The 16194-nt window shown below is 38.5% G+C and overlaps 1 protein-coding gene across 1 annotated transcript in view; it reads left to right on the top strand.

Moving 5' to 3' along the window:
• Positions 1 to 15893, top strand: part of UBN2 (ubinuclein 2) — a 50806-nt gene extending 34913 nt beyond the window's left edge. Inside the window, 5 exon segments of the mRNA XM_057389465.1 lie at positions 51 to 93; positions 749 to 2287; positions 6149 to 6395; positions 7141 to 7230; positions 8202 to 15893. Of these exon segments, the coding sequence (XP_057245448.1) occupies positions 51 to 93; positions 749 to 2287; positions 6149 to 6395; positions 7141 to 7230; positions 8202 to 8251 (1969 nt within the window). The 3' untranslated portion in view covers positions 8252 to 15893.
• The last annotated feature ends 301 nt before the right edge of the window (positions 15894 to 16194 follow it).

Raw genomic sequence — 16194 nt, 5'->3', positions numbered from 1 at the left:
TTATTTCCTTTTTTTGGTCTTCTGATGCACATTTATGCTTTCTTTTTTAGGGCAAAGAAGAAGGTGATTTTGGCCCCTAAACCCAAAGTGAAGGTAAAAGCCTATTTAGATATCTCAATATCCACCTAATGGTTCAGTATGACCATTTGGTAGAACCTGTTTCTGCCTCTGATCCTGAAAAATTCTTGCAGAAGGTTTCTGTTAGGCAGTGAGTTGGTGGTGCATTACTTTAAAGAATTTAATAACAAGTACTTCTGTATAGCTTTGTCACTTTAAGCTGTATTAGTTTTTTTTAAATTTACTATGAAAATGTCAAGTTTCACATCTTTTGAATGTGTGCTTTGCATGTTTTCAGTTTGTATTAAATTTGGCAACACTGGAAAACTGTGGTTGGAAGGACATTATACTATAGAGGTCCTCATTTGACATGACCAGGTGTTGTCTTAATTCAGTAGCAGTTTTGTTAAGTGAACAAATTAGGTACCCTGTTCTTTACAGTATTGTTCTTCACTGTGTGGGACACGTTCAGTTTTGTGGAGCAACAACACTCGATTTTTAAATACTATAAATAAATTAGCACACAGGCCTCCAGCTCCTTGGTATCATCRGTATTTTTTCATATGAAAATTTCAGTAGTCGATCCTTGGTTTGTATGAATTTACAGAGTAAAAGTATTACACTAAAGATGGCCTTAAATCTATTCCAGAAAGACTATTAAACCTGACTTTTCCTATCCCTTCACTTTCAGGACTCCAGTCCAAAAAAAGAACAGAAAACCTGTGTGTCTTCAGTCAATTCAAGTTGTGCTGCTGTACTGAGTTCCAGTGCAGCTGTCTGCACCCCAGCCAGCTCCAGCTGCACACCAGCTCCAGAGACGATCTGCTTGGATGACTCACTGGATGAAGACCTCTCTTTCCACCCACCCTCACTGGACTCTATTTCTGATGCTCTGGCAGTTATCAATAATGGTGCCAAGGGATCACCTCTTGGGTCTACCATAGACACAACAACATCCAGATCTCGCCCTGGGCTGAGGGAAGAGAAACTAGCAAGCATTATGAGTAAGTTGCCCCTGGCAACTTCAAAGAAAGTAGAGCCCACTCAAACATCCCATTCATCAAGTCTTATTGCTGGTCACACAGGGCCAGTACCAAAGAAACCCCAGGACTTAGTTCACACTGGTATCTCTTCAGGCCTTATTGCTGGATCTTCAATTCAAAATCCCAAGGTTTCCTTAGAGCCTTTGCCAGCCAAACTACTTCAGCAAGGACTGCAGAGGTCAAGTCAGATCCAAGCTGCTTCATCCTCTTCCCAGACTCACATTTCTTCCTCTAAGACTCAAGCAGCTATTTCCACCTCCTCTCAAAGAACCAAGGATGCTAATATCTTGGTATCATCTGCTGAGGCTCAAGGTGGTACTTCCTCAACATCACAAGTGACAAAGGTGCACCAGCATTCAGCTGTACAGCAGAAATATGTATCTCCTTTACAAGCAACTATTAGTAAATCACAGACCAATCCTGTGGTGAAATTGAGTAGTAATCCCAAACTGTCTTGCTCAGCACCAGTCATCAAGGCTCAAGACAAGTCTGTCGTGTATCGCCTGCCTTTGTCTAATCCCTCAACTGGAAGTGGCTCTCAAGTGTCTCACCCACTGGTTTCTCGGACAACATCCAGCACCTCTACCTCTAGTAACTATTTAGCCAAGGCTATGGTGTCACAAGTTTCTTCCCAGGGTTTCAAGCCTCCCTTCTCCATGGCTGCCTCTCCCAAACCTGCTGCCTCCCCCAAGCCCACTTCATCTAAACCCTCTGTGACACCCAAGCCCAATGCATCACCTAAATTTTCATCCAAGTCCACCTCATCCCCCAGACCTGCAACAACACCCAGTTCTTCCAGTTCAAGTGCACTAGTTTCCCAGAGTAGTCACTCCAGCAACAACCCCCTTCATAAACAGACCAGTGGTGTAAATATCAGCAGGCAGTCTCCCACAGTGAATTTGCTGTCCTCTAATCGCACCTCAGGCCTTCAGCCTGCAAAGAACCCTCAGGCTTCTTCAAAATTGCCCAACTCTTCTCCTTCTGGAACTGTTGGTAAAAATAATTTGGGTGGAGTTGGAATGAATGTACCTGCCAGCAGAGGCAGTAACCTTAACTCAAGTGGAGCTAGTAGGACTAGTCTGTCTGGGGGAGCAGCAAGTGGAACACAGGGTGCTACTAAACAATTGTCAACTCCACACAGACCATCTTCTGCCTCAGGGTCTCCAGTTGTAGCAGCCAGTGTGCAGGTACGCATCTAACGAGTTTGCATTTGAGCCTTACACGAATATTTATCTCATTTATTTTGCAAGTATTCTTAATACATTTTCTCTTGATTTGGAAATGTCATAAATTTAATTTTTTACCTTTCTAAGCGTGGTACTGATACTCATGAAACTATTTCACGCTAAAGAATAGGTATTTCTAGCTGATGTGAAACGCAAGGATCAGTGTGAAACAAATCCTCACTSTAAGGTGTGGATTGGTCTATACTGTGGAACAGAATTCCCTTTTTTCTTTTAAGAACACTAGAAAAGGTAAGCTTTGTGTGACCATATTTTCAGGGGATGTGGTGTTTTCTTGGATTATTGGATTTGTGTATTCTTGCATATTTACATATTTGTAATGATGGTGGGCATATAAAAGGTGTCTTGGTACATTTGTTATTAGGCTTCATGATTAAGCTCAAAACTAGAGTTCTGTTGCTTATGGTTGAGTGKAATTCAAGACTTGTAATTATAATTAACGCTTGCATGGGCTTCTCTTTTGTATATGTGACTATGTGTTTTATTTTGTAAGATCTAGTTAAGCTGAATGAGACATCTCATTAATATATAAATACTCTATAAATTGAAAGCTTATACTATTACTAGAGATAAGACAAATCAAACAAATGTTTTGAAACCTGCTTTCCCAAATTGTGTTCTTCTTACTGGGAATGGGAATGCTTAATAACTGAGATGGTTTGATGTTTTCCTTTCTTTATTACTCTCTATGCTGAAGTCATCACTACTTAAGTAATATTGCTGTAAAATATATTCTTGGCATACAGCRAATGAAAAGTTTTGTATTATTCTGAACAGTGCACACTACTGTTGCATRGGAGTAATGTATACTTGACTTCTGGCAATGTTTTGYAACACTTATATTTAGTTTGCCATCAGATTCTTAATGCAGCTGAATAACAGGAGGAAGATGATTTTTACAAGACACTTCTATGGTCTTCCATCCTATTGTACTGAAACAGTCAGCAATAAAAGTCTGGCAGGCTCTGACACAGAATTCACTAACTCTGGGTGCTTTGAATAGAAAATAAATCCACAACTGTATTCTGTGTAAGGGCCACTGAGGTACCACATAGGGTATGGAGAAGATCTGCACCAAGTACGGTGCAGTTTTTGAGTACCCTGGAAGGTGCCCGGAGGAGACAAAAAGGGCTACAATGAATTGACTGGGAAGAGAGTTTCTTCCTGGTGCAGTCAACAAAAGTCAGTGAATACAGTTGCTGTGATGTGGAAGAAAAATTGAAATGTGTGTGGTAGTGCTTAAAGGTGACAGGCGAGAGAAGWAGGCAGTGTTGTGTTGGATGATGAGATGAATTCTGGCAAACCCTCCTGTAGTTAAAGGCAAGTAATTTTTTTTTTTAGAAACACTGATCATCTGAGTAATGAAATGCATTTTGGCCACAGTCCTATTGCACTGAAGTGGGGGTGTGTGGTGAATAATCAAGTAACATGAGTCCATACTATAATAGTAAAATAAGCTTTGTTGGTATATAGAGATAAATCAACTAGAAGCACTAAGCAGCATATGGTGTCAGTAAAATAATTATTGAGATGTTCCATGTAGGTTTTTTTTTGACACTTCAGAAATTGATAACGTAGAAATGGTTCAGAAGAATGGTGCGAAGAAGATATAAAATGGAATAAGGCTGTTGCTGCTGTGCACTTTAGTCAGTGGAGTACATTCAGAAAAAGATTATAATTGAATTACCTCCCAGTTCAAGTACACTGAAGGGAAAGAGATTTGTGATCACAGAGGGTTTTATTTAGCTATAAAGGTATAATGGCTGGCTGCTGAACCTACATCAGTTCCAGACTAGTTGTTAGGTACAATGTGCTAAGGTGTTAGTTACTCTCTAAACATTGCATAAGACTGAATTTCCTTTCCTTTAAGGCCTTGATGATTTAATTCCTCTTTGAGATTCTATTAGGAGCTGAGAATGGTACCTGATAGGCTCATTATAATATTCTGGTCTGCTTAAATTGAAGACTAAACGAGATGATTTCATATGATAATAAAAATGTTCTTAACTAGGAAGCTTCCAAAAAATGTCCCCCTCCTTTCCACTTCTGGTTGACACACTTATTTACTGGAATATAAGTTTACACCTGCTGAAGCTTCACAGAAAGCTGCATCTTAAAGAGACACAGCCAAAGAGCACATGTGTGATTTTCTGAAAAAGCTCTACCTACCATTAGTACTCTGGAGCAGAAGCTGGCTTAGGCTTTTAAGGTTCTTAATTACTCAGATGTACATGACCAGGATGAACCCTTTCATTAACTAAATAGAAACATCTGARCAACAGCTCCTTTAGAGAATGTTCTGTAGCTCTTTTCCTCACCACACTTCTCWCTCCTCCTTTTTGGGGGAGTAAGCAAGATCTTGGCAGAGCACTTTACAAAGCTTCTTTCTGTTKCCAGGCATTTTACAAATTCACAGTTCCAAAACATTACTGTATGGCTTTTATTTTGTTGCACTATCCTAGATTATGTAGACAATGAGCAGTTGTCAATTTTTGTACATAAGCTTATTGTGAAATTCCATACTTCTAAAGGCAAAAGAGAATAATCAAGTGTTTTCTTTTTTTTTCCTGACTTGTGGGAGAAAGTATGTTGTAGAAGTTGACACCTTTAAGATGACCAATATTAGCACTTGCTAGGAACATCACATGTGTAGGTAAATGCGCTTTACAGGGTGACTGTTTTAAAATACYATTTTCTCATAAGAAGCAGCTGTCCTTTCTTAAGCTACTTACATCGGAACATCTTAAGACCAAAATTGGTGATAAAAACTTTATCCATGCTAAGAGATTTCATCATTTTGCTCTTTCTGTAAGTTGTTATCACRTAACTCAGTGAAATGTCATTTTCATTTTAAGCTCATGTGTTCATTAAAATGACTCTAACTAAGTTTTGGGTTTAGTTGGGGCTTACTTGTAAAAATGCAGGAATTTGAAGTCCTCATCAGTCTGAGTCTTTAATTCCAATAACTACAATATCTGAGTTGGAGTCTGATTCAAGATGGTTTCTATACTGTTTTGTAGTACATAATTAGAGTAGTGAACATTCGCATATGAAATTGCTGTATGTGTAGTGAAGGAAAGATTGTTAAACAAGAATGAGGTGGTCTAATGTTAGGGGAATTAATACRATTTGGGAGATGTTGTAGCTCATATGTTCTGGCTAATCTTGCATTTTTATTTTAAAACTACAGTGACTCTAACTTCATTTTGACATATTTAGAGTAAAGAGATTATTTTCCTTTGTCTTTTCCTCTGTGCATGCCCACCTCTAAATATATATGTATGTATGCATTTTGTTAACCTGACTTCTCGAGTTTTGGGGGTTCTTACATATGAATCTGAATTTTCAAAATTCATTGTTTCTGTGCAACCTCTTTAGAAATAATGATCTGTTAAGAGCCAGATTTGGAAAGGAATGAGGAGTAATACTGTACTTTTGAAGGACTTTAGATCTACACTGGATAATTTAATATGGTTAACCTAATACAAGATATTGCATTATGTTGTGGCTGTAGGCCTGGTGCATAATTAGAAAAGAGATCAAGGAAATTACCTGTAAGGCTGTTGAGAAGAACATGATAATTGAACCATACTCTCATGTCTGAATCTGAGATATAATTGTGCTTGCTTAGCAAATGAACACTTGGAAGACCTCCTAGGTGGATAAGTGGAATTTATTAATAGTTTAATACTTCTCAACAGAGCAACACTTAAGAGGAAATAGTTGATTTTTATATCCTTAAAGAATACAACTCAAATCTTCAAAAATCTTGAAGTACTGCTTGCTTTTTTTTTTTTTGTATAGTCAACAGCAGGAGCGTCGTTACTGGCAAATGCCTCACCTCTGACTCTCATGGCATCACCCCTGTCTGTAACCAGTCAGAACGTGACGTCTGCACCATTAACTCCTTTTGGGATGCTGGGTGGCCTTGTTCCTGTGACTGTGCCCTTCCAGTTTCCCTTGGAGCTGCTTGGCTTTGGGACGGACACAGCTGGAGCGACAACCACCTCGGGATCTACCTCAGCGGCTTTCCACCACAGCCTAACTCAGAGTGAGTGGAATTATCACACTCTTGCTATAAGGATAGATGCATCCTTGAAATGGAAATGGAGTAGGGAAGAACTAAAGTTCTGAGACACTCAARTTTGGATCATGAAAATCCCTACAGTAGAGTAAATGTGATTCCTTCACTGGTAAAAACTTACTTTACATAATTACCTAAGTGTTGTAATTCATCTTTGTTAATCTTGACTTCATTGTTTTATTTACAGTATATGAATAGTTTAGTTTTGAATGTGCCTTCTTGGGTTAACATTTAATACCTTATCTTTAGAAAGGAGCATAGTTTAAGAGTCTCCAAATGTCRCAATTCATATAAGAGACTTACTATGGTGATCCCTCAAAATATCCTTAACTCAGAAATCTCAGATACCAAACAGYTCTCTTAGGAAGAACTATCAACCAAGATGGCATTTACTTTTTCTGATGGYTTATAAAGAAGCTATTTATGTTTTTAACCCATAAAAATTGTTCTTTCTGCCAGAGGAAATGATACGCAGAGTTGCATCTCATAGCAAGGCATAGTCCTTGCTCTTACTTTTGATTAACTSTACCTGGATAGGTTTGTCTCTGTTGATGTATTCCAGCAATCAGAATGCTATCAGGTGCTTATCTTTTGTTGCAGAGATTAGCCTGCTATTCTAGCTATACTATAAAAACAAAACTTGTTATTTCAYAGAGAATGCCTCTTTCCTCAAGATTTTTGTTTATCTTTGCTCTCCTTTTTGTTCCCCCAGACTTACTGAAGGGTTTACAGCCAGGTGCTCAGCATGCAGCAACGCTGTCTCACTCACCTCTGCCTGCTCACTTGCAGCAAGCTTACACAGGTAAAGACAATATGTATTTCTTATTACTTATTTTTAACTTACTTCAACTTAAAAGTCAGAGTCATGCCCTAGACTGAAATAAGATATACACCAGTAATTAGTTTRTAGAAGACACAACACAGAGACAAACTTGGGTACCAGCAGGCAGTACTTACTCTATTGTAACAGTGTTGTTGGAACCTGAATTTTTTTTTTCCTACTTCTCTTCAATGTCAGAAACAAAAAAAATTCAACTATTCCAGCACTTTACTGTAGCAACTCTAGAAACCGAAGTGTACGAATTCAAGTAGTGGGGAAGGAAGGAATAATACTAGACACTAACATGATTTTTTACAGGCTGCATTAAGTCTTTTTCAACTAAAAGTTTTCATTTCCCCTTTGAAGGAGAAACTGACCTTCCAGATAAAARCTTTCTCCATGTTTTTTACAAGAGTATCTTCACACACGTGAATGGTGTGGTGGTTTCTTAGTGGAGGATCTGCTTTCCTTAAGAATTTTGTGCTTGATAAGAGTTGCRTATTTTGATTCAGAAGAGAAACTTGAAGAAGAACATTCAGTTTTTCTGTTTGTAAGGCTTTGAGCTGGAAAATTTTTGGAAAGCTTTAGAAGATGCAGTTAAGAGTGTACACCTTTCTTTGTAAGCTGTAGTGTATTTTGTGGGGCTGGGAGAAGGAATGGGAATGGTGGCAGTGCCTTGGTATGCCTTCTTCATGSTGATTTATGAATTCCCAGTACCAAAAAATTGGGCAGTGTTTTGGTATGAAACTTGATCTTTCAGGTCACAGCAATGCTATTTCTAATAGATAAACTACAGAGAAGATGCAGACTCTTCCACTTTGTAAAGACAATGTACTTCTTGGTGATGCTAAAGTTAAAGCTGCCAAATTCTGTCTCTCTTACTCTAAGTTACAGAAACAAAAGTTCACTCATGCTTTTATTCTTCCCTTTATGTTTCTGTTTCTCAACTACAGATGGAGGCCAAAGTAAAGGGGACACTAAGTTACAGCGGAAAAACCAGTGACTTCTGGACAAGCAAGGGAGCTGAAGCAGTTCTGGTTGGCTGACAGAATCTGCCCAGTTGGGAAAGTGCTTATTGTCACAGGGCTGCTGTTGCTGTCGATGTTTACATATTCTGATCCTAAGCACTGTGGTGAGAGGARGAAGAAAAACAAAACAATACTTGATCAAAGAGAGAAGGAAAAGGAGGACTGGTCCTCCTGGTCATGCAGACTGGTCATAGTTTGATTATTGCCTAAAGAAACAACCTTTTTTATCTGCTCTGATTGGCTCTTAAAAGAAATTGATCGTCAAACCCACAGCAGCACCAACGTTTTGTTTCTGGGTGAAGTCCAATGAAAAGTGGAAATGGTGAAAGGAACTAGAATAGGTTTCTCCATTCATTGTGTAATGTGGAATCATCCACCTCATTAGTGCCCAAAGTGCCCGGTGTAAGATTGTGTAGGTCCTGAGTGTACTATATGGTTGTGGACCAAAGGTTATGTAGAATAGAGATGGTGCTGGGATACTTTGCATTATTATTAAACCTTTACACAAAAGCAGTTTCTGATAATGGGCATTTTTCCAGCTTTAGAAGGCTGTTTGGCTTTAGGGAGCCTACAGATGTATGCAGTCTCATTAAAAATTGTCTTCAAAAACAGATCTTCTGGTACATCAAGATGTGAGACACAGACTATTTGATTTGTGTTCAGGGGTTTTTTTAGTACAAAAATTCTTATTTAAGGGAGGGATTTGATGAAAAATTCTCCATTTACATGAAAATCCACATTTTATTGGTCAGACTYGCATTTCTTTTCCATATTTTTTTAAAAGTACACTAATGTTTCAGTGTTACCATTTGTTTAGCTTTCTTCTACCTATACCTTGTGCTTATTTGCTACTGAAAACATATTCTATTAATGTCTTTCCATAAGCCACAACCARTTCTTTTCTCATTCTCAGTCTTCATCATTTATCTAATTCCTCCCAGAAGCCATGCATTACATTGATTTGCTCGTTAAAGAAAGCTGATGGTGACTTATTCTGGAGTCAGGTTAATACTGCTTGAGGCATTAGCCAAAGAGGAGTCGTTCAAAAGCGACCAGAGGTGCCTTCTCTTCTGGGGGCTGAATGAGTTGTCTCCAGCATTTCCAGCCCCTGCTGGCCTGGGGAGTTTGACCTGAACTCTTTCTTACATGGTAGCACAAAACTGCAGAGCTGGCTTTGTTGGTTTTTCTTTCTTTGATAGCAATACATCAGCAAGTTCACATGTAAGGATAGGAAGCATCCAGCACGTGTTGCACTTTTGACACTAGGACAGATTGTTGTTGAGTCCCTTGTGCTGTCAGATAAAAGGTGAGAATGGCAGAAATAAAAATAAGTCATGGGGGAAAGAAGCAAATAAACCAGTATGATGCCCTTTTCCTTCAACCCTGAAACATTCCTTAGAGCAGAGATGCTGAAATTCTTAGTAAATAGTTTTTCTGCTAGTTTGACTTGAGATTGAACCAGTAGTGTTTGGTTCAATCTCACATCTTTTAGAGATGTTGACCCCTGAATAATGAATCTTCAATGTTCTTTACTAGATTACTTAGAGCTTGCAGGTTTCTTTTACATGTGATTTATTTTTCTTAGATCAGACAACAATTTTTTTCTATTTAGAGCTCATTTTAATTTTATATAAATATATATACATAAATTTAAAATAATATATATTGTGTATTTAGTATAAAAATGTTGGGTTGAGCTCAGCAATAAATGTTTTTGCACAACACTTCTGTGAAAGACAGATTGAACTAAGGTGCATTAGTTCATTAATTTCACTCCACAGCATCTGCCAATTTAATGCTTTTTAGCTGGCACTATTGTTTTGTATGTGGTGAGTTGATCAGATAAGCTTGCAACTCCATTGAGGTTATTTAGAGTTGAAACACATACAGCTACATAGACCCTGGCATTCTTAATACTGCACAAAGTCTGTCAAAATACCATAAACTATTTAGAATGCAAGCTTCATCTGATTTTTTTTTTCTTTTCTCCAGGAAGGGTTGAAGGAAGCCAACTTTTGTTTTTTGAGGCCCAACAGTTCTGGAGGGATGTTAATTCTCTGAACTGTRTCAAACCTGAGGACTAACAAAGCATGTAGCTAAGGGAATTGTGGCAGTGAGCCATTGGGCAGCAATATATTTAAAGGACCCTGTCCTAAGAGAGTTCTACCTCTTCTGTGTTTTCCTCATCAAGGCATCTCATTCAAATTGTCATCTTTTGTCTTCATACTTACTGAAATTTTAGACTGGGAGACTTGGAGCCCTATATAACTACAGCACAAATTCCCTTTCAACATTCCTTTATTCCTAGAAGTATGCTTCATCTTCAGTTGAAGAGTATCCTCTTGAAATCTTGAGGGTAGGAGTAGTCCTGCCTCTGTGTCCTATTGAGCTTCTCAGTCTTGGGAAACAAGTCAACTAATACTTACTGTGGAAGTAGGAAGATAGTAGGATGAAGAAAATAAAGATGACCACACTTCATTCGTGACATCAGTTCAAACAAACCCCCCCAGCAGGTAATTGTTCCCAGTCATTACACTTCCCGAGTRTCTTTTGAATGGACAACACTGGGAATATGGACCCTATAATTGGTGTTTCCTATTCTCCCTGGTTAAACCTAGCAAGGCCAAATGAGAGGATATAATAGGGTGGTTCCCAGAGACCTTTGCAGGTAGCATAGACAGGATGGGAAAGGGAAAGATTACTGCAACATCCAAATGCAAAATTTATGTTTTCCTATTTTTTGCACAGCAGCTCTTCTGAAGACATTTCCCCCCCCCAAGTTTTTACTACTTTTTAAGGGCCTTTGTTAATAAATAAACTGTAGTTGTACATACTCAATAAACCCTCAGTATTCACAAGCAATAAGAAAGCCAAGTAGAGCTGTCTTTTCCAGGCAGCAGGGCTGAACTTGGTTTGGGAACTGTGTGTGAGCTAACGTGTTAAGCTCTCTGAAGGCCCCAAGCAAATGCAAGCAATAACTTCACATGTAGGTTTAAGATGTTAAAACTGTCTGGGTAGTCTTCTCTGCTACATGATCCAAAGTCCCAAAAAACATGGTAGCTGTTTTAAGTCCTGAGAGATACTTGCAAAGAGAGAAGGCAAGCTAGATGAGAAACGGGCTGCAAAGTTTCCTGATACTTTGGACTGTAACTGCAGTGTTCTCCCATTCCAGGATACAAATGGCCTAAATCAATTTTTCCAGCCTTCTCTGTTGATTTTGAGAAGTATGTCTAAATACTGATCAACTGAGTCACAAGTGTGGATGCTGTGGGTTTCACATCTGTTTTCTGCTAATCAGAAGTAACTTTTAATTACTAGGGTTCTGCTTCGTGTTTGAATCTGATCAAAGTTGTCTGATACACAGATTAGGGGTGGGACAGGTGCTAAAAGCCTGTTCCTTTCTGCAGTCCCATCATCTGACCCTTCCTCCACGCTCCTTCTCCACTTGGTGCAAGAYCCTTGAGGACATGAAAACAGAGAAGTCTGCAACTCTCCCAAGCTGCCATCAGTTGTGTGAACCAGTAACCCTCTGGGAGTCACCTTGGACTCCAACTAACTTTATCACATTTGCTGCTACATTCGTAAAATGAACTTTTGGCTGTATTTATTAGCAAATTTAAATCTAGTTTACAGGGKTTTTTTTTGTTTTCTTTTGATTAGTTTCTGCCCACAGTTGGATTAGAGGCGTTTTGGGTGTTTGGGTTGATGGGTTTTTTGCTTTGATTTTTTTTTTGTTTGTTTGTTTGCTTTTGAGTGAATTGGTGAAAGCACAGTTGTCCCTCTTCTGCTTTTGTTTTGGATTTTTTTGAAGATGGCATTGCAGGGAAAACCTACAGCCAAGCCAAACCGTGGAAGGCTTCCCACTCCTAACTTTCATCTTTTGCTGAACTGGGGGGAAGATCATTAAAGGGACGCTTGGTTTTTTGTTTGGGCTTGTTTGTTGTTTTATTTTTCTTTCTTTTGTAAAATGCACCAGAAGGTAAAAGCATTAGGTGAACAACTGATTAATTAACACTTTATGCAATTTTAATTTTATAGAAATTTAAAAAAAGTTGGTAGACTTTGATTGGTCTAAACTCTGGTGAAATTGCTGTTACCCTTCATGACTTACTTGATTCAGGCCTTTGTCCTTTGTTTAAGTGCCTTTTTTTTTAAATTTTATTTCCCCACCCTCTAAATTTCACTCAGAGATCCTGAAGTGCTGGAAGGCATGTTGGAGGAAAATCTTAGGCTTGCCAAGATGGCTTTATGCTGTTATACTATTTTTTTCCCTTTTGTAAAGAAAAAAAAAAACAAAACCAAGTGTGTAATGTGTGTAACTTCATAGCTGCTGTACTATGGCATTGGTTCTATGTGTTTGTGCATTCTCTCTCACACGCACACACATGCACACACTCACACAAGCAATATTCCTGAAACCTGTGAATCCTTCTCTGTTCTCCTGGCTCTGCTAAACACTGCTTCAAGGTTGAACATTTGTGCAAAGATRGTAGTACAATAAATGTGTGTGCATGAGTGTGCATAAATGTGCATGAGAGAAAGGAAGTGGCTAATGGGAATGAAACTTCTTGCATTTTTCTCTGAAGGTTTTAAATTTGTTTCTGAATGAGGTCTTGAGTAAAATATTATGGGCCCTGTTTGGCGACCTTATTAATTACTGGACTGCTTCACACAATCACTGAGTCTAAGGCAGAGATGTGTGGCTGACAGCCCCAAGGAGATGGGGGGTAAATAAAATAGCAGCTTGCAACATAYTTGAATTGAGATTAACTGCGAGGAATCTTGTGTGCAGCTGGTCACATCTGCTTGGTACCAGTTACTGCAAGGTTTCTCATATTTACCAAAGTTGTCGCTTTCCACCATGCATCCTATATAAGAAGGAATTTGGTAAAACCTACACGAGAGCAGCTGCTAATTGAGTTTAAAGCTGGCTATGCCTCACATGCTGCCTAAGTCACTCACCATAATGTACTTTTCTAGTTGTACTTCTCAATTTGTTGAGATTTCATTAATGCTTTCTTCTCTTCTCTTATAATGAACGGTAAGTTCATGTGTYCTTAGCTGCAGATAAACCCTCATAATAGTATCTGTGCTTGTTTCCGTGTTCTCAGACAAAATTAGGTATCTGCCATAGGTGATCTAGTGATTTTAACAGCTTTGTGCCGAGGATTTATCTAACATTATTATTAACACGAATTCCTGAAATTAGCAATTCACTTGTGGACCAAGTGCTAAACTTAAGGTAACATGCATATACATCACTAGACTGTTCTAGTTCTGTGATGGTTTTTTTGCTAGGGAAGATCTAATTTTAAGTTGCAATATGAAATGGAAGTATTTATTTTACAGAATGGGAGTGGAATGAGGAATCCTTCATGGGTGGAGAGCCAGTGTGGAAAATAGAAAATATGGTACCAAATATGTTCCTAAGGCAGAGAATAGCCTAACTCAGTTCCTGGCTTGTGTTCACATGTTTGAGTAAACTTGTTATGTGAATAGGCCGTAAGTGGATTTCTCCTACCAATCTAATGGTGCCAGTCAAAGATAGAACTATTGCTGATAGCTCAGCCAGTTGGAGTGGTAGTTGAAGATGCTTCTGATTCTTAGGTGCATCAGAGAAGTTACTTCGGTGAAGTTTACCACATCCACCAGTTAATGTTGTTGAATTCATTTTGAACACACATGCTCTTCATCCTAGGCTGATCTATGGGATGAGAAATCTACAGCTAGTGATGATGGCTGATAGTTGCAGTCCTTAACAAATGCAGCTGTTATAAAAAATTTGTGTCTGTCTACTGCTTAAGAAATCACTGCCAAAATAAGCAGCCAGAAGTATGCTTACTGGGTCACTGGAAAGATAACTGTTGTGTAGGGGGGAATGCATTGTTTGTGGAAACTTCTGGTGAGGCTTCATCATTCTTCTATGATGTGGTGATCCCTTGCTGCTGTAMTAGCCTTTTGGGGCTGTAGAAAGCCCTGGTGCTGCTGTGAGTTATGCTGAGAGATCAACATGGCCTGGAACTGGCCCAAAACTGGGGAAGTACAAAGATTCTCTGCAACTGTTTTTGCACACTCATCAATAAAACTGTGCTAATCTTGTCAGTAATCAAGGACATAGGCCTGTCTTTTGTAACCATTTTTGATAGCTGTAGTTCTRCAGAGCAACGCTGGGAAAAAAAAAMCCAACCACCATGTTTTGTATCTAGAAGTGTATTTCRGTCTCTTCTCTTGCTGTCATCTCCTGCTTAAACAATTACCATTGGCTACTAAGTTTTTCTTTGTGGTGAAGTAATCCCAAGCAAGCAATGTACACTATGTTTGACTCCTATAATGCACAATACTGAAAGGCTTTTTTGCTTTTCTTTCTCTTTCCATGTGTGCAGATATGTTTTRTGAACAGTCATATTTACTACTTTCTAGTACCAAGAGAAAAAAGTGGGAGAGAATCAACCACAACCAGTCAGAAGATGCCACCATCATAGGCCAAACTGAGTAGTTGCCAAGGCAGACAGAGCTTCTTTGAGACTTAGCAGATTTTACTAGAGGAGTGGGGGAAGAAACTTTCTTGTGTTCTCAGCTTTTTCCAGATAAGGCCTTAGTTTAATTAGTAGTCACTAATATCAACTATGCAGATAAGTATTTACATGTTTCAGTGTTACATGCATTCYGTTCCCTAGCTACGCGTCTTAACACATACTGAAGTTTTACCCAAAGAAAATTGAATATTTTTGAATGTCTGTAACGCAGAACTTTTTTGCTAATGTGAAAAAATCCCTGTATTTTAAAAAAGAAACCCTTTCACTGGGGAAACACGTAGTGACAAGTGTAATGAAGTTGCTTTSAGAGGCAAGGTAAAATCGCTTCTTGTGACAGGTTTTATTCTGAGAGTTTTTTAGAATATTCAGCTCTCACAATTGGTTTGAGAAGCTGCAACAGTATTTTAATGTATGGATTGGATTTGGGAAGAAACTGGTGAGATATCCCAGGTTTCTTTCCAGCATCAAAAGTGAATGAAATTAATTTCTAATTGAAATGAAGTTGGTTCTAAACAAGGGGAGTTACCAGCTAAATAAAAATTAGATCACAATCCCCAGGTATTTCTCACTGGTCTTTTAGTCTTGTTGTATGTAACTACAAATAACAGTTTAGCTCAGAGATGAGAACTGACTGTAGTATGTGTTTTATTGCCGGTGAATCCATCATGTAGCAATTAGTACCATGTTCTTGCATAGTTATCAAGATCTGTACTGGAAATAGATGGAGAAATTTTATTTTTGGACTACTGTTAAAAAAAAAAAAAAAAAGAGAAAAACAAAATGACTACTTTATACCTCCCCAAATTCTACTGAGCAGCCCCTATATTTTAGCCGTTAAACTAGGATCCTTGTTATGTGACTTGTCTCYTGTAGTCTTCTTTAACTGAGGGTTAAAAGTGTTCAATGAGTTGTGGTTTAAAAGTTGCCATTCTCTAGCTCTCGGCCAGGTGCTGGCATAATAAAAGGGCATCTGTGATACAAAAACTCTATATTAAGAATACTTGTTTGGGGAAAAAAAAACAGATGTGGGTACAAGTTCCTTTAGGTCCGCCTGATAAAAGAGCGTCAGTGAAGAAGAGTGCACAGCTAATGGCAGTGGGGATCATCCTCTCAACAGCAATTTGGCCTCCGTATCCTTTTTTTGGTGTCACTTTTAATATAAATATATTTTAGCAAGTATGGATGTAGCCAGTTTAATTCTACCTGACTTGCTGTGATCCCCCAGATAATGAGGGGTTGAGAAACTGTTTTGCTGCCTTTCACTGGGGAGCTCAGAACAAAATGCTCCATGAGTTTTTTGTTATTAACAAGTGTTAAATCACAGCTAGAATTCTTTGCATTCCTCGACTTCAAACAAAGGAATGCACAATTACTACACAGTG

Source organism: Malurus melanocephalus, unplaced genomic scaffold (genome assembly GCF_030028575.1).
Source record: "Malurus melanocephalus ecotype Western Australia unplaced genomic scaffold, MMel_1.1 scaffold_17, whole genome shotgun sequence".
In the NCBI taxonomy this organism is placed as follows: domain Eukaryota; kingdom Metazoa; phylum Chordata; class Aves; order Passeriformes; family Maluridae; genus Malurus; species Malurus melanocephalus.
Note: the sequence above shows the minus strand (reverse complement) of the source record. Positions and strands in the feature narration are given on the sequence as shown.